Consider the following 18,493-nt stretch of genomic DNA (forward strand, 5'->3'; position numbering starts at 1 on the left):
CAGCTGTAGAGCAGAGATAATAAACACTTATCTGCCACGGAAGGGCGTTGCAGGGATTAACGTGTGCCTCTTAAGTGTTCTGAAGATGAAAAGCCCCATATGCAGCCTAAAATACCATCTGAACTAGTTGAATCCACATGTAGAGAAATAAGGCCAGAGGTTCGCCGTCACCATGCGGGTGATGGCAGCTCTGATCTTAGATGTGTTCATCTCTATCTGGTTGTTCCTGTTCCTACCTTGGGAGAGGCCTTTGTCTCCTCTGCTGGGCCCCATCTGCCACATGGGTGGTTGTGCGCTAAGTAACTGGCTTTGGAGTGGGGGGGGCTTCAATTTTTGGCATAGTAAAATAATGAGGGCCTGTGATGCTACAAGGATCTGGTGAGGGCCATTCGTCCCCTGAACTGATCTGCTAAAGCTGAGGCTGGGCAAGATCCCCTCTTGGCCATTGTTTGAGGCTGCTTTCTCCTAAGGAGATTGAAGTAAAGCTTTTAAGGCTCTGAATATTTATTGCTCTAGAGTCAGCAAAAGGCTGGTGATTGAGAGTCTTACAAAGATACAGATGTTGGCTCCAGTTCAATATCTGCTTCTTGTTTTCACAAGTGGTTTAAAAAAAAAAAAAAAAAAAAAATCTAACTCCCTTCAGACTTGTGCAAATTCACACACTCTGCTGTGCAATTTTGAGCCAGCAGAGACATGGTCACCCCACAGAAGGTGGCACCTCTCTTTACTCACTGGTGACCAGCTGTGGCTGCCCAGCTGGTCACCTGTGAGTAAACACCTCTGCAAGCAGGAGAGCAGCCTTGTCTCACCCTGGGGGAGAACGTAGATCAGCCTTCATATGATGTCGTGATCTTAAGGTGATCTGTAACTCATAAATGTTGCATCCTGCGAAAAGGAAGGCTCCAAACCCCTCACATTCAAGTTCATAGTGATGCTGTCCAGGGCTTCAGTTCTTGATCCTGGACAGTGTTGCAAGTTTTGCCCTTCTGGTCCTGCTGGAAGCACAGCTACAGTGCAACCAACTTCACTGCAGACCTGCTTGACCCCAGGGTGAGGAATGGCTGCAGCCATGGGGGTCTGTTTGTAGAAGAGGAATTCTGGAGTCTCCAGGTGAAGTGGATCCAAGTTTGTCCCCCATCTTGCCTGTGCTAGCTGTGGATCATGCATTCATAGTGGTTCACTGATCCTGGGATTTGCAATTCTTCAAGCCGTGCCCTACGTAGAGCTTTATGTGCATTTCTGGACCATGTGCATTTCAGATCCTGGGGATCACACCCTGGCCTTGGGGTTGGGACCAAGGTGGCTTTTGGCAGGCCAGCCTCTGCAACCCAAACAGTAACCCACTGTGTGCATTGCACTCTGGAGCAAGAATGTTCTCTCTGGAAATCCTTCTTTTTTCGCTGCCCCTCCTTCTTTTGAGGAGAGGTCTGTTGAGCTTCCTATCAGCATCAGGTCTTCCTCACCTGCTTCTGGTCAGCCAGAGGATTCCTCTTTCCTTGTTTATATGGTGAGCATGTAGGATTGAGGAACTGATTTTGCACCAGGCTGGGTGGAGAATGCCCCTTGTGCAAGGGGGTTGTTTGGTTTTGTAAAATAAGGCTTTCAGGGATGCTCCTTCTCCTCCTGCAGAGCCTGAGTGGCAGAGAAAATTACTGGCCATTGTCTGGTGTGCTCAGCTCCAGGCACTGGAGCTTTGTTCCATGCAGGAGTCTGTAGCCGCGGGCTGTGCACCGCGTGCCGATCTTCCCGGCTGTCTTCCTAGAAGGAAATGCAAACTATCCAGTAATGATGGAGTCTTGGAGCGCGGCCAAGGCGCTTGTGTGTTCCCAAAGGACTCAGTCCAAGCAGAGCCTAGGTGTGCCTGCCTCTCTGCTCCCCACTTGACCTCCGCCTGCTGAAGTGGGTCATGTTTCTGCTCCTGTGGCTTGGCTGCAAAGGGCAGCGTGTGCCAGCCGGAGCATCCCACGTGTCTGGAGTGGCAGCTGGAGGGAGGAGGCCAGGGTGGGTTTCAATGCTCCTCCCCAAGAGGACAAAGCCAGCAGTGTGGCTGCCTGGAGCAGAGCAAGACTTCAAGGATGTCACTGTGCCAGCAAAAGTGATTCGTGGCTGCTTGGTCTCTCCTGGTGGGCAGAATGCTGGGGGCAGCCAGAAACTGCAGCTGGAAGGCTTGGATCAAACAGCTGGGAGTCAAAGGGAGTGAGGATCATCTGGTGGTCACCACCTTGGCACCGTGTTCCCTCTGCTCTTCTGAGAGCTTAAAGATGGGACACTGCCTGTGGGCCCAGAAGATTTGGGGCTTAGAGGTATCCTTCATGCATCATTGATGAATTCTCCCCCTTCTTTGCATAAGGAGCAGGAGATTTTGGCAGACCCCATGTTTGCAGCTCTCTTAACTCACCCAGCTTGAGCAGCAGGTGGACGTGGCAGAGAGTGCTGGTGCCCTCAGTCCAGGAGTTGTGGCTGGGGTGGTCTGTCTGGCCCACAGGAGTGCCAGTGGATGACACTGGATCTGTGGTGCTCAGCAGGTACCATCAAAGGGCTTGGGATGCTCTTCTCCATGAGAAGTGAGAAAAGCCACAAAACCTGCTGTCGCAAGGTGCAGGGGCAACTCCCTCTGAAGACAAGCCATGTAAATCACCAAAGGGCCTTCGTGGTCCTGCAGGGTCTTGGGAGCTTCCTTGGGGGAGAGAACTTTGGGAAGACCCTTAAGGGGAATGGTCCTTCAGGCTTTGGCATGGGAAAAGCAGATCTCCTTACGCAAAAGCCATGAGAAGCCTGCTGCCTCCTCCATTGCCTTTTGTCCCACATGCATTCTTGACCACTCTGAGCTTTCCTTTAACTCCTGAGCTAATAGTGTCCCATCTTGCTCCTTGTGCAAAGCAAGTTGGCTGCCAGGTCAGTGTGCAGGAATTCCCTGCCCGTCCTGTCGCACCGAGCCAAGGCTGATGTTTGAGGAGTCCTCGGGAGCTCTTTGACTTTCAGGTCATCCTGAGACAGCGTCTGGAGGGCAGCGCCAGTAAATCTGCTTGAAATCCTGCCTTCCCACAGGGAAGGAGGAGAAGGTCACATCTCCAGGGCATTCGTGTTCCTGTTTGCTGAGCTGTTATGGATTTAAGGGAAAACACACCTGAGTGCTGGAGAGCAAGGCAGCTCTTCCCCCTGTCTTGCAGGATGACTGGGGTTGCCTGATGACTACAGAGCACGAGTGGTGCTCGACACGCAGCTTCCAAAGTCGGCTGTACCAGGTACTGGTACCAGCTGGACCACATTGCTCCTGTGCACCGTGCTGGGACCCAGTCTGGATTCCCTTGCCTCATTGCAGTCAGGTGTATGTGAATCTTCGGGTTGCCCTGGCAGCTCCCTCTGACTTGCCTCCACTTAAAAACAAACTGGGAGTCTTGGCAGAGCTGGATTCCTTGCTTTGCTGCTATTTTTAATCCCTTGTTAGAGTTCATTTCCTTTCTGGTGCCTGGTTATTTTCTCTTCAAGGTTTTCTGCCGTTTGCTTATTTGTCCATGTCCTCCCCACCCCCCGCCCTGAGCTGATCCATCACATCTGTTTTCTCTCTGGATGCCGGAGAGGAGCCCGGAGGCACTCAGCAACACCACCGTGTGCAGCCATGAGATGGCCCTTGTGAATGGCCACCACGATGGCCAGCCCTGCTCCAGGCACCACTGACCCAGGGGCTGGCACATCCAGGCCCCAAACCACTGAGGGGTGCTGGCCATAGTCAGGTGGAATGGCCATGAGGGAGATGCTGGAGCCACCGCCTTTATCACTGGGTGGCTTTTAGCATCACTTTATCAGCTCCAGGTACTGGTTAAAAATAATAATCGTGCCTTTTTCTTTGTACCACCAATCCTGCTTCAAGTCAGATATTCTGGGAATGCTTTCCACACTACTCAGCTGCTGTATCTCCTCTTCTTGGATTCAGAAGCTTGGGTTTGGGATGTGCCAATGCTTTGGCATGACCCACAAAGTCCTACTGCCTCCTCAGCCCTGGAAACCTGCAGCTTCCAAGTCCAGGAGCCCCTTTTGTTTTCTTCATGTTGGGCAGCTAATTTCTGAGCAAGGAGCTGAATTTTCCATGCCTGACTTCACTCTGTTTTCTAATTTGTGGATTTTTCCAGTCCTTTTCTCTCGCTCGTTGTATTTGCCAAGTCTCGCTTGGCTGTCAAACAGTTAAACCCCCGAGCTCCCAGTGAGGGGGGAGCCCAGCTCTGGGGTGTGATGGATTGCATTTTTATCTCAGTTTCTACAGCCAGTGTAAACGGGCTGGTGAAACACTCTTTCCACTCAAGATGTGCAATGGTGTTTCCTTAAATCTGAATCCGGCAGGACCGAGATCCAGCACATCTGAAACGGGGCTCTTTGGAGCACGAATGCTGCTATATGAGAAATGTGTTATGCAGGCGCTGGGCTGTTTTACATGCCGTTCCCAGCTCCTTTGGAGCTGAGACATGGAATCACTCATCAGCTGCGTCACGGCATGCTGCTGCTGAAGCCCCCACGGTGTGAACGTTGGCAAGGGGAAGTGGACAAATCCTGCCATTAATATTTAAACCCAGCACAAATCCCGTTGTTTGCTCTTAAATGTTTATCCAGCTCCCCTGTGTAATTGGGCAGCCCGTTATCTGCCGGGCTGCGCTGCACGTGTGGGAATTTGCTATTACAGCCCTCTCTCTGAATCTTTGATAGGAGAGAAAAATACATTTACAAGCAAATTTGGGCTTTATTTGGAGGCGCGGGAGGCGCATTGCTAATTTGGCTGCGGCCCGAACCCCAACGTGAGAAGTGCTCAATGTGTTGCGTGGGAGGAGGAGGTTTTATTTAGCTGCACGCTCCCTTCCTTGCTGCTCGGGCTTTCCGTCGCTAACGCTACGTGTGAGCAGCAGGCACCGAGGGGTAGCCCCGGGAACCCCCGAAAAACACACCTACTTTTTGCGTTTTGTGACCTCCTCCTCCTTAATCTCTCACGGCGTGGCCACGGTGAGGGATGAGCTGAGCTTTGGTGGGATGAGTGACCCCAGGCGTCCGTGCCCTCCTGGTCCCTGTAGACAGGTGACCCTGTAGAGGCAGCCTGGGCTGCTCTGGATAGCTGCAGCTGGGAGTGGCAGGCAGGATGGTGGGGAGGAGGATATTAAGAGTGCAAGCGTCTGGGATACCTAGCGATGGGGCCGGATAAGCGATCGTGGTAGACAGATTAGTCATCGGTTCCTGATAGGGGATAATCACTGGCTTGTCTGCTCTTTATCTGTGAGATAAGGATGAGGCTGGGGGAGGGAAGGAAAAGGCACAGAAAAGCTCAGAGGGCCGGCTCTGACATGGACTGTCCCTGTCCCTGGCTGTGATTTTCCCTCTGGTTTATGGCAGGACTCTGAGCTGACTCGGATGGTACAGTGAGCAGGACTGGGCCCTTGCTGGGGGCTCAGGGTTTAACTGCTTCTCTAGGGCTATGCCAGGGGAGTGGAATCAGGGCATGTGTGGCAAAAGTCCTCATGCTCCTTCAGGAACTGTGATTTCCTTTCTGCTGCTTCAGCTCTCGTCCCAATTATGTGGTTGTGTTGACTATAAATTACTCTGCAGAGGGAGCAGCAGCATCCTGTCCCTTCAGCATGCCTAGAGCTTGCTGCAACTTCTTTCAGGCAGTGAATGTTAGCAGAAATTAAAGTAATTTTGTAAAGGACATTAAATACAAATAGCTGTATCTTAGCAGGTCAGGAGTGTTCTCAGCCTTTGCTGAAGGAACAGAACCCCTGAGGTTGATGTTGTCTGGCTTACAAACCAGGAAGACACTTGCTGTGCTGAGCAGACATCCTGGAGTACAGTTTTCATGAGTTGTATTTGCTGGTTCAGCAATGCATGAGGCTGGGGTGTGCACAGCATCCCAAGGCTGTGTAGGAAAGTGATGTCTGCTCCCCAACCAGATTCTAGTTTTGGAAAAGACATCATGAAAATTTAATTGGGAATGTGTCAGCCACAGCATCCCATGGCTCCTCATGCAGCACCTTGCTCTTCCTGTGCTAACCCTCTTCATCTCTTGAGAGGGAGATAGGAGAAGCAGACCAAAGTGGAGTGGAGCATCCTCCAGCTGCAGCAGTCCCTCCTTAGTACTGGTTTTCCCTAAGGAGTCTCTGTAGAGCAGGACCCAAAAGCAGACAGCTGAAAATCCAAGTTTCTGTTCCATTTTGTGCTCTTGGCAGCTCACTGGAGTTCTGCTGCTGCCTGTCCTGTGAGCCCTGGAACCCATGGCTGGGACGTAGGGTAGTGCTTGGGTGGGAAAATAGGAATCAAAAGGGGTAAGGCAAAGGAAATTTGGTCCAACTTGTTTAAATCAATTGTGGATTTTCTTTCTTTTGTTCTCTGGAAGATGAAATGTAGCCTGTGAATGCATATGTGTTCTTGTCAAAGGCCCTGCTCTGGTCACAGCTTGCTCTTTGAGAGATTATTGATCTTTTGTTCTTTCCCACAGAGGGTCTCTCTCAAGCAGGTACAGTGATGCCCAGGGACTTGTCCCCTGTCCTAAAGCAAGTGAGGGGCAGGACCAGGTGTTTAACCCAGGGCTCTGGAGCCCAGGTGCAGTAGTAGCCTTTGCTAGACTGTTCCAGACTTGGGGAAGGGCTTGCAGGAATTGGAGCTTTACTGATGCTGTAACAAGCCAGTGATGTGGAGCAGGAGCATGCTGGGCAGTCCTTGGAGCCGCAGAGTGCTCCGGGCTCCGCAGCTGTGCTGCCTGCACTCCTGGGGCTTTGGAAGAAGGCAGGTCCCTGGTCTTCCTCAGCCTCATTTGGTATGGGGTGCAGAGGGTGAGGAACCATGCAAGCAATTAGCCCTGTGGTCAGAATCCCTCCTTATGGCTGCTGCCACCACCATGTTAGGACAGCACAGTGCTTCTGGTTGGGCTCACTGCCCAGGAATCAAGTTGGTTTTCTGTCACCTGAGCTGATAAACTGAAGGTGGGTCCCTAATAAAACAGAGGTAGGTCCACTCCTTGCTAGTGGGACTGCTGACCCTGCTGCCATAAACACGGTTGTCTCTCTTCTCCCCCCATCCTCTCAGGTGCTCCTGACCCCACTGCTGGGGCCAGCATCGATGACGAGAACTGCTGGCACTTGGACGAGGAGCAGGTCCGAGAGCAGGTGAAGCTGTTCCTGTCTCAGGGAGGGTACTATGGCTCGGGGAAGCAGCTCAACTCCATGTTTGCCAAGGTAAGGAGCTGGCTGCTCTCTCCCATCTCTGCTCAGCGCGTCACGTAGCTGGCACTCGCTGGCTGCCCTGGCAGGGTGCCCATCACAGCTGGGAATCTCTGCTCCAGTGCCTTCTCGCCCTGTCACGGAGCAGGCGGTTGTAATCCAGGCTCTGGGTCAGGCCTGGATTGTCTCACCTGCTGTCCTAGCAGGTGCCGTGGTCCCTGTGCAAGGAAGGGCATTCCCCCATCTCCTCTTCAGCACAGGGGGGAAAAAGCCAACCCTGCAGAGCCTACCAAGTCCAAGGGAAGGTGGGACCTCAAATAACCCGCAAATCTCACCAACCTATGGGCCTTTCTCTTTCTTTGAAGAAGGGCGTTGCTTTCATGTTCTTAATCTCAGTCTCCTTCACCTCCTGTGACTGCTACTCAGCTGGGCTCCAGTCAGCCTCATCACAGCCACTGCACAAGGGTTATAATGTTATAGTACATTATACACACACATACATATATGAATGCATGTATTCACAGTCTGGACCCTCAGGCTGAGGGAGCTGTGGGTTGCCAGCCAGGTGAGCGTGTCTTAAACGCCTCAGAGGCACCATGGTTTGTCTCAGGCAAGGCTTTCTCTTTGTCCTCTCCAGGTCCGGGAGATGCTGCGCATGAGGGACTCCAACGGGGCCAGGATGCTGACGTTGATAACGGAGCAGTTCATGGCTGATCCTCGGCTCTCCCTCTGGCGGCAGCAGGGGACGGGCATAACAGAGAAGTGCCGGCAGCTCTGGGACGAGCTGGGTAAGGGTCATTGCCTCGCTGAGAGGAGCAGAGTTACCTGGGCTGCTGGGCCAATGGACAGCAGTAAAGAGGCCCTCTCGGGCTCTTCTTTTGGGAACAGCGATCCTGAGACATGCCAGGACCTTACTGTATTCCCTCTTGGGGAGTCATTGTGAGACAGCTGGATCAGGCCCAAACCACACAGTTGAAAACCTTAAACCTGCCCCTCTCCGGCAAAGGGATCAAGGATGAGAGGTGTGCAGTGTGTTCTGGTCCCATGCTTCCAGCAGGCTGGTGTTTGGTGAGCTGCCCCAAAGCCTTTGTGAAGGGAGGACACAGAGCTGGTGAGCCCCGGGGGCTGGATATAGCCTGGATGTGGAAGTGCTGTTCCTGGAGGAACCATGATCCAGAGAGGGAAAGGCGGGTTCTCAAGTCTCATCACATCTAACAGATTCTGCCTCTGTGGTGCACATTTCCAGGGTGAGGAGGGCAGGATGGGCAGCACGGAGCCTGGCTGTGAGGGAAATGTAGTTCTGGGTAATTCTAGCTAAGCACCTTAGACACCAGCTCAGCTGGCTGTAATATCATTAGAATAAAACATTTAGATGACGTGGGTTTGGGGAGCAGGGTTGTGTGGTGAAGTTAACCCTTCAGTTCTGGGCTCCCCTGGACATATGGCATCTTGGGTGAATAGTTTGACTTGAGCCATGGTTTGATGAGTGAGTTCGAGCTCCTCTGCAGCCTGCTGGCAGGAGATACTATGCAAGGGCAAGGGCTGGCACCAAAGGGATATGGTGGAGCTGGAAGAAGGACTAGGATGGTCTGGGATCTGGAGCATCTGAGACTGCAGCTGGGAGTCACATACCCACCTACCAAGTGCCCAACAAGTGCAAACTGAAATGAGGCTGGGAGCCCTGGCCAAACTATGCAGACAAGATCTGGGCAGGGGTGGGATGTCTTGTTTCTGTATGAAATTTCCTGGATGGAAATAACTACACCAGCTCTGGAGAGCTCATCTGTTCTTGCTTGCCAAGTAGATATTTCCAGGATTTTGGGATGCTGCAGCTAGACAATTGGATATGCAAGGATCCTGGAGAGGTGGCCAAGTCCACCAAGCCAGAATTTCCACATGGAAGAAAGCAAACACATTGGTGATATATGAATGGATGGGTGTGTGGGCAGGCCTGGACGCAGGAAGCAATTTGCTTAAAATTACAGATTATTTGGCCAGATTTCCAAGCTGCTATCCAAGCCGAGAGCCCTCCCTCCCTTCCTGCACAGGCGAAGGGGGAGCTGTTGGGTTTCAGTCCTGGCTTATCTGTACAAGGACCAGGTTGGTGCACACGCGTTTGGTCGGCAGAGTGGGAGGAGGTGGCAGCACGTCCCCGTTGGCAGATGGCAAAGTGGCTGGGGAATGTCAGGGCCCTACCAGTGCTGGATCAACACGACAGCAGGGGAAGCGTGGTGCCAGCCAACACACGTCAGAGCGGCTCGCCTGGCGCAGGCATGTCACACGCGAGGGTCTGGGCATCTCCGTGCTGAAGAGAAGCTCCTATAGAGGACACAGTGATGTTCCAAGAAGCATCTCCAGGATGGGCATGGACTGTACTCAGAGCAGGGATTTATTCCCTCATTTTAGGGAAGCCTTTGCGTTTGGCCTCGGGCAGTGTTTACTGTAGGAGCAGAGCATATCTCTGAAGGAGGTGTGGAGGCACGGAGAGACCAGAGCTGCTCTGAGTTGGGGGTGTTCACCAGTTACAAACACCAGGAGTGCAGAGAGGTGTCCTAAACCATGCCTGGGCAGGTGACAGTACCCAGGGCACACGGGGCAGTGGAAGCAACATATCCCACTGCCCGTGGGCTGTGGATGCCAAAGCTGCCAGTGTTACCGTTAGTGCTGATGGGAGGCATGAGAGGCCTGTTGCCAGCTGCCACGGGAAGCCCTTGCACAGACCACAATCCTCCACCACTTAGAAGCAAAAAGTGGGCCTTTCGGAAATTATTTTGGGCATGTGTTTAATAATTAATCATCGATTTTAGCAAAGACTGCATCACAGAATTGCATGGGATTGGAAGAAGATCAGCCTTAAAGAAGATTGTGGATTTATGCTGGGGAAAATGTAAAGGATTTTGCAGGATTTCAGAGTTACAAAAAAAAAAAAAAAAAAAGAAAATGAAAATAAAAAATGGCATCGTTTGCTTGTGCATGTGCTGCCAACTGAACCTCTATTGCTCCGTCTGCTGGGGAGCCAGAGGAAGGACCTGCTGGATGGAGAGCTCAGCAGCGTGGGAGTATTTGCCCTGGCGCATTAGTACTTACGATTAAAGCCTAATTACAAAAAATAGACGAAAAACCAGCTGAAGTGCAGCCTGACCTTAATCTGCCTGGAGACGGGTTTATTTATCTCGGCCACTTGTTTACAGAGGGGAATTTCAGCAGATTAAGCCGGGGAGCGACCCTGTGGGAAACGGGGGAATGTCTTTGATGGTTGGGAAACTTGGGCGCGGGATCGGAGCGCCTGTCTTCTCTGGGGCCAGCAGCCAGGACCACTGGGCTGGGAAGGCTCTGACCCCCCTGTCCCTGCACCCAGCCTCGTCATCAAAAAGCATTTTTGTTTAGAGGCTTAGCTTAATCGTGATCTGCCGCTTTGTTCCCCACTTAACCTCCTGCTATCAGAAAGTTCAGATGAAGGTTTCTGCAGCATGTGAAGAGACATGGAGTCTGACCTGGTGTGGCATTTCGGCTCAGGACAGGAGTCACTTGTGCTGTCAGCTGATGTCACTTGACCACAGGGCTCAGAAAACCGCTCTATTATATCTCCTAGATAATTATCATGACCGAGACAGATGCAAATCTCACTTCCCTTCTGGTTCCCTCCTCCCCGCCGCATCATTCTTTCTGCAGGAGAGCCCAGGGGCATAATGTTTTGGCATGCAAAGGATGCCTCAGAGGGCTCTCAAAAATAGGCAGCAAAGTCATGAGGCTTCCGAGGAACGCATATTAGCAGAGCTGTGGGAGCCAAAAATCCAGCGGGTGCATCCCATTCCTGGGGGCGGTGAAGCTGGAGCACCAAGCCTTGTTACTGCCTGTCAGCCAAGCTCTGTGCACCCTCAGAGGCATGAGTTGAAACTGCCTCAGGCTGCTTTTCACACAAGCAGCCCCGAAGTGGGCGAAGAAGAGCAGTGACAACAGGCTTGAGCACTGATGGGAAGGGAATGCCCAACACCCAGAGTCAAGTGCAGGTTTTATCTCGTGGCCACCCGAGGAGGTGGGAAATTTTATCCCCTTCCTTAAGGAAGACTCATTTTCTGGAGCTGAGACCTGATTTTTCCAAAGATGTCATTTGTAAGTATCCCCCGTGGAGTCTGCAGAAGCCTGGGAGTGAGTGACATAGACCTACTCTGGTAAGGATGGGCCCCTAAGGAGGTACCTCTTTTACATGTTAATTAATTGCGGATGTTGCAGCTCAAAAATCTTAATCCCCCCTGTTCATCAGAACGAGGTGAGGAGGATTGGGTTTCGTGGGAGCAGAGCCAAACCGGGCAGGGGCCGCTTTGGACATTTGCTGATGCTTGTGCCTGCAATTGCTTTTCCCGTGCCCATTCCTGGATGTGATGCTGCTGCCACCGTCTGCGTTGTGACATGGTGACGTCTCTCCTGCCGAGCCAGGTGGCTCCAAGGAGCCAGACGTGCACAGCCTCCACGCCTTACTAATGTTTTGAACCAGACATGTCCACAAGTTCCAACTGGCAAAGGATTGGTCTGGGGACACGCACCCCAAATGCAGCACCGAAGCTCAGCTGTAATGCGGAGGAGCGGGGAGGCGCCAGGGTGGAGCCAGGGCCAGGACATCGCGGCTCAGCCTGGGTTTGCCTCGCCTTGTCTGGCAGAGGGACCGGCTGCTCTGGCTCCTGTTGGATCTGCAGCCTCGCTTGGGGCTGTTTGGCTCAATGGCAGGGCTGTGCAGCTGGGGAGCTGCTGCTCAAAACACAGCCAGCGAGAGAAGCGGTTTGGGCTTGTGGAGGAATCTCCTCGTCGTGCAGTGGAGGCGTGTTGGGTGATGTTGTTGTGCCACTGGCTGTCACTTTGGGATGGGAACTTTGACTCTGGGGGTGATGGAGAGGTGAGAGACAGCAGTAGGCTGGGCAGGGAGAAGGAAGGTGCTCCAGGTCTCTGCTGAGCCCATGGAGGAGAGGCAGGGAAGGTGTTTCTGCAGGAAGCTGAGCTGTCCTGTGTGTGTGTGACAGGATTTGACATGGGCAGAGGGAGGAGCAGCAGGAGCTGTTCAGCCCGAGGGGATCCCTGGGGATACCTCACATTGCAGCTGTGGCAGCCCACAACCACCCCACCCCTCAGGGTAGCACAAGGGAGGGGGAACATGCTGCAGCCTTGCAGGGAAATTTGGGTAGAAATGGAATTAGCTAAAGAAGAAATCACGAGTTTGCACTTACTTAGGTTGTTGTATCCTTTATCAGAGCAGTGAGTGATCTAGAATAGTCTGCAAAGCTCAGTTAGCAGCACCAGCACAAGCCCTGTTTTATGAAAGGATGAGCTGAATCTTAATGATGACAGATGTCCTTGGTCCTGGTTTTGTCTCTCACACAGCAGACAGCATCATCAGCATCATGTGAGGTCCCATGGTTGAGCCAGAGGGTGTCAGCATGGGTGTCCTACTGGTGAGCAACTTGGCTTGTGGGATCTGAGGGACTTGCGTCAGGGTGAGCTATTGCCTGCAAGACATCAAGCCAAGCTCCAGGTTCCTCTGCTGGCTCCTCTGCAGGCTGGGGGCTACTAGGGATTGAAAAAGAAAAAAAAAAAAGAAAGAAAATACACCAAATCTCCTTCTTAAATAGTTGAATGCAAATGGCCTGAAGAACAATGGCAGATGAAATAGCATTCAGAGCGGGTTTTAAAGCGCTTGGAACGTGGGTAGGATCAAAATCAGGTTAGTCTTTGGAGATACAGACTCTGCAGCTTGCCAGGGTGTTTTTAAGCGTGCTTTGATGTGTAGTTCAAACACTAGATTTGTCCTGGCAGACAGAAGCACTCACAAATTCATACACAGCCGCTCTCTCCTTCCCTCCTCCCCACTGTCCCCCATCTCATGAGATTATAATTTAGCTTCATTACGGAGGAGTTTTACTTTGTCCTGGTTTCAGCTGGGATAGAGTTAATTTCCTTCCTATTTAAAAGCTGTGTAAATCCCCCTCCTGGGTCCGTGCATTACGCCGAAATGAGTTTACAAACCTCGATGGAAGCTCTCGGGGCGAGCGCGGCGGCCGGAGAGCTTTGCCCTGCGCGCACGGCGGTGGCACCTCCGTGATTTCTTGGCTTTGTTTAGGGGCGCTGTGGGTGTGCGTGGTGTTAAACCCGCACTGCAAGCTGGAAGAGAGATCCTGCTGGCTCCGGCAGCTTCGCAAGTGGGGCGAGATGGACGTCTGTCCCCTGGAAGATGGCAATTACGGTAACGAGCTTCCCAACATCACTAACGCGCTTACGCAGAGCTCCGGTCACAGCCAAGGTGAGTCCGGGCGGGGAGTGGAAATCCAGCCACAGGGCTTGGGTCTAGGTCAAAACTCACCCCAAAGCTGAGAGAACTCGCTTCAGCTGCTGCTGGTGTTTCTGCGAGTCGTAGGAATACAAAATCTTTGTCTTCGCAGCCTCTTGTTTTATATATAAATGTTTGTTTCTTTGCTACAGGGTGAAGTTGCCCCGTGTTTTGAGTTTAGAGACTGTTTTAAAGCAATTTGACTTTGGGGGAGTTTAGACCCCCCCACAGTCTGTGCAGGTTTGTGCATGGGGTAATACAGGAAAACAGTACTGCTTGCAACAGAACAGAGCTGAGCTCAGAAGGGTGGAGTGATTCGAGAGTGGGGAGCTGGAGATGGTGCAGAGCCCATTTCCCAGCCCTTAAGCCTCACTTCAAGGCTGTGATTCAGGTGGTAGGGAAGTGATTAGCCAGGAATGTTAACGCAGTTCAAGTGCAGAGCACAGACAGAGCAGTGTAGTTGAGGGGTTATTCCTTAGTGCTAAAATAGTTTCTCAACCACTGACAACCACATATTTGATCCCTTTAAATTTAAGCATTCTTTTTCCTTCCTTTTGCCTGAAGTAGACATTAATTGAAAGTTATTGCTCTTCACATGCCTCTGTCTGCTGCACTGGAATTGCTCTTCGACGTATGTGTGGCCAGAGTGGGTGGAGGAGAGGAGGACAGCAGCTGTGCCACAGGGGAAACTTCATTCTCCTGGGTGGGATTAGTCCCTCAGCAGCAGTTTGGGAGCGTGGCTGTCCTGCCATCCAGCCCAGCCGTGGCCAGGACCGCATGCCTGGCCTCCCTATGCTCTTCCTCAGGGAGTGGCTTGATTTAAACCTGGCCTTGCTCCATGTCTTGCACCAGCCCCAGGACTACCCCCTCAGTGTTCCCAGCTCTCCCAAGGATGTGCTCTGGCATTTGGGGAAGGTTGCTAGGGCTGAACGGGTCACTTTCTTTAGACCTGCAGGGAGTTCCCAAAGCACATGCCAGGGATGTCCCCTTCTCCCTGTGCTCCTGCCTCTCCAAGAAGGGGACTGAAAGCAGCACGGATCCTGGAGGTGTCCTGGGGTTAATGTTTGTGCATATGCAAATACTGCTCCAGATTGTTGACAGCCTCTTTTATTACAGAAGAACAGCTGATTCTTGAAATCCTTCCTGGTAAAGTGAGCAGGCTTGGTTCTCAACATACAAACACCTGTTTAATTTCTCTCCACCTCAGGGTGCCTGCAGCATTCCGGCTAATTGCTTGTTGCCATCGTTTCCGGAGCATGTTTACCCAGCGTCCCTGGATCAGCTTTGAACAGTGCCTTTTGTTTTCCACCCTTGAATGCATTTAACTCGGCCCCTCTTGCGGGCTGCAGGACCTAACATGGAGCATTGCACCCCCTTGGGGGCTTCCTGTTTTGCAGCCTGCCAGCTGTGTTTGGCCTTCATGATCCAGTGTGGCTGGAGTGATAGTGGGATTGCTCCGGACAGGTTCTTTCCTCATAGCAAACCACTTGTCTTGTTCGGTCTGGATGGGGTGAAGTGCTAATCCAGCACTTGGTAGTTTCAGAAATGCCCATGAACTTACAGAGCAGTTCTGAAGAGGAGTGCAGATACCCGGTGCAGGGCAGCAGAGGGGTTTCATACGCTGTCTCCTCCCTTCCAGCCCTCTCGCGCGGCCCACAGAGGTTGCTGGAGGGTGATGGTTCCCCCTCATCACCTGGAGGCAGATGAGACACACCCATGTGGTTCTCTTCGTGGCTTCATGTGCTGCTCTGCCGTTCAGTGAAGCTGAGGCTTTGTGTTGGAGTGGAGGAGGAGAGCTGATGGTGCTTGCAGGGCAGTAATGCTGAGGAAGCCCAGTCCTGACCCTGGGGCAGCTGCCTGCGTGCTCAGTGTCACAGGGGAGGGAACGCACTGCCAGGTTTCAAGGCGTCAGCCTTGTGTGTGACAGTGGATTGTGGTCACAAAGCAAAGAGTGAGTGGTCCCTGCTTCTTTTCTCAGCTCTCTGACCAAGTCAGCTATTCTAGCAATTTACTTAGCAATGCTGTCTGAGGAGACATTAGTCTCCCCCAGAGATGGGGTGGGCAGTAGAGCCATCCAAAGCCAGAGCCCGTATCCATCTCAGAAATTACTGGGGTGAGACCAGGTTTTGCTCTCGCTGTAACGGCTGAGCTCCGCCCAGGGAGGTCGTGGCTGGGAGGAGGAGCAGGCTGCCCCTGCCCCACCAGGGCACTGATGTTTTTTCTCTTTGCAGACTCGCTGGCCAGGCCCAGACGAACCGTGTTCACCCGGGCGATCGAGGGCTGTGACCTGCACTGGCAGGACAGTCACCTGCAGCGCATCATCAGCAGTGACTTCTACGTGTCCCCCTCCTACCAGCGGGAGGGAGAGAGCCTCCTCTTCAACTCCCAGGGACAGCCACTGTGGCTGGGTGAGCATCCAAACCAGCAGCCCCTCTCAAGGCCCCTGTGGGTAGGGTAGTTTCTGCATCCTAGACTGAAAATTCCTACCCTGGCACTTAGCCTGAGGAGTTGGGGGAGCAGAAGAATTCAATGCCTACCCACACCCCAGCCACAGTCCTTAGAGCAATCGCCGCATATTTACAGTCTGGGCTTCTCTTGGGCAGTTTGGACCAAGCTCACCATGTCCCTTTTCATCCTGTCAGTACTTAGCTGTCCCCAGAGCAGCCTCTCACTGTTTCCGGTACAGGGGGTCTGGACACTTAAAGTCTCTTGAAAATTGACTGCAAAGTACAGCTGTATCCTCTGGATTTTCTCTTTCCTGCTCTCACCTTCTTGTTAGTCTTCCCTTAAAGGCAATTAGCAGTCAGTACAATTAAGTCTTTTGGGAGCTTAAGGTACACTGGGCCAGGCAAGCCCAGAGGCCTCCTGTGTTGTAGACTTTTAGCCCAAGTACCTCAAGCCACACAAATTCTCTCCTGCATGACCCCAGGCACATCTGTTGACCCTTGGCAGCTCCTTGTCTGGGATGAGAATGAGCGATATGAAGGGCTTGGGGGGGAGCCTGGTGTGGCTGTCAGCCCTAAGACAGACCCCAAAATGGGAGATACAAGTTCCCACCCACCTCCAGGAAGGGGGATTACTTATGCCCTACAGTCCAAGAGTTGAATATATGAACACACAACAGGTCAAAGCCCACCATTGCACTGTTGTCCCCTCCAGAAGCTGGGGTCGGCCAGCAGGAAAGAGAATATTTAAAGTTGTCTAGAGATGTAGTTTCTGGAGTAGGAGGCACTAAGATGCTGTTAATGCCAGGAGATAGGAAGGGCTCATATGTAGGCTGTTGGTATACCTTAGCTGGAGCAGGAGAGGATATTTCTGCTCTGGGAAGAGTTCTGGGCAGCGGCAGACAGGAGGTCTCCTTCCCACACAGCCACAGGCAGCAGTGCTAGGTTAGTGCATCCATGGGCTCCATCTGGAAGGGACGTGGTGGCCACAGCTCCCCTGTCCTGAGCCTAATCTGGGTTCTGGTGAGCCCTTTCCCCAGCGGGTTGGTGCATGTTATTTTTCTGATGTATTTGCCATGATTTTTGGATTTTGCGCTTTTTGCTTTCTTGGCACCTCTTCAGGGACTCAGTGCTGGGAGAGGAGGGTGATTTGTCAGCAACTTCCAGTGATGAATTCTGTGAGAAGATGAATATTTCATCCATTTAGCAAATGAATAGAGGGAGCAACAAGAATCTCTTTTATGGATGTGTTTGTTCTGAAATCTCTTTCTCATGTATTTCTTGTGGGTGACCTTTGGGATGTGGATACCCCATTTGTGGAGGTGGCTGTCTGCATTTCCAGAGCTTTCTGAACTCTTCTAGGAATAGAAATTATCCCTCTACGATAACTTCAGATCATCTGTGTTTGCCTGGGTTGTTTTTTTTTTCTCCCCTCGGTAGGACATTTTGAAAGAAAATGGGATTTTTGCTGCTTGTTATGCAGCATGTCATGTCATCTGCTCCTGCTAATTTCTCACTCAGTCATAATCCTCTCCACAGTTGCTTGTGATTTCAGGTGAGCAATAAGCAGCAGGAGCAGATGAATTCCTAAGCAACTGTGAGTCTTGGGAGGGGGTTTTGTGCAACCGTTCCTAATAATAAAACACCAGGTAGGAGAACTGCAGAAGAGACAGGATGTCTGCAGAGCTCGCTCCATGGAGGTGTTAAGGAGTCAGCTCAAAGCATCACCCCAGGTCTGCCAGTGCCCCCAGCACAGTGCTGGATGCTCAGCCCGTGTCTCATCACCCGTGCCATGAGAGCAGCGAGAGAAATCGAGAGAGGCCACGCAGATTTTAGGAGAAGCGAGTGGTAGGGTTGTAACAGCCTGTGTTGGAGCTGTCGTACTGCAGCAGCGGTGTGTTGGAAATGCTTCCATTAGATAAGCTTTGTGGAGGTGGGGATTTAGGTATTGACGTGGCTGCTGTGGGTTGAACGTGGCAGGAGTCCCGTTAGGATTCCTCCTTTCCAGGGGCAGGGAGAAAGACAGGAAGCAGGAGTTTAGCTCGGGTGTGGGGAACATGAGTAGAAGATGCCCCGTGAGTCCCGTGCTGTCCTTGCCTTGCAGAACACGTCCCGACAGCCTGTGCTCGGGTGGATGCGCTGCGCTCCCACGGTTATCCCAGAGAAGCTCTCCGACTAACTGTTGCCATAATCAACACCCTGCGACTGCAGCAGCAGAGGCAGCTGGAAATATATAAGCATCAGAAGAAAGGTATGAATAGAGCTACGTGAGAAGTGTCTCGTGATGTCTGGCCGGGGCATCTCGGTCGGAAAATCTTCTCCACCTCGACAAGGCAAGAGTCCAGCCTGGATGGGCAACGAGGTTTTGAACGAATTTAGGAATAAAAAGAGATGTGTCGTCTTTGGAAGGAGGGTCAGGTCTCTCAGGAGGTATTTAAGAGGATTGCTAGGGCATGTAGGAAAAAAATTAGAGAGGCCAAAGCTCAGTTTGAACTTAATTTGGCAACTTTTGTAAAGGATAATAAAAAATGTTTTTACAA

The 18,493-nt window shown here is 52.1% G+C and overlaps 1 protein-coding gene across 1 annotated transcript in view; it reads left to right on the forward strand.

Annotated features, from left to right (window-relative positions):
* ZSWIM5 (zinc finger SWIM-type containing 5) overlaps positions 1 to 18,493 on the forward strand; it is a 97,898-nt gene that overhangs the window by 67,896 nt on the left and 11,509 nt on the right. Inside the window, 5 exon segments of the mRNA XM_040073449.2 lie at positions 7,060 to 7,208; positions 7,831 to 7,981; positions 13,303 to 13,482; positions 15,741 to 15,917; positions 18,058 to 18,204. Of these exon segments, the coding sequence (XP_039929383.1) occupies positions 7,060 to 7,208; positions 7,831 to 7,981; positions 13,303 to 13,482; positions 15,741 to 15,917; positions 18,058 to 18,204 (804 nt within the window).

The sequence above is a fragment of the Hirundo rustica genome, chromosome 9 (assembly GCF_015227805.2).
Source record: "Hirundo rustica isolate bHirRus1 chromosome 9, bHirRus1.pri.v3, whole genome shotgun sequence".
Taxonomy (NCBI): domain Eukaryota; kingdom Metazoa; phylum Chordata; class Aves; order Passeriformes; family Hirundinidae; genus Hirundo; species Hirundo rustica.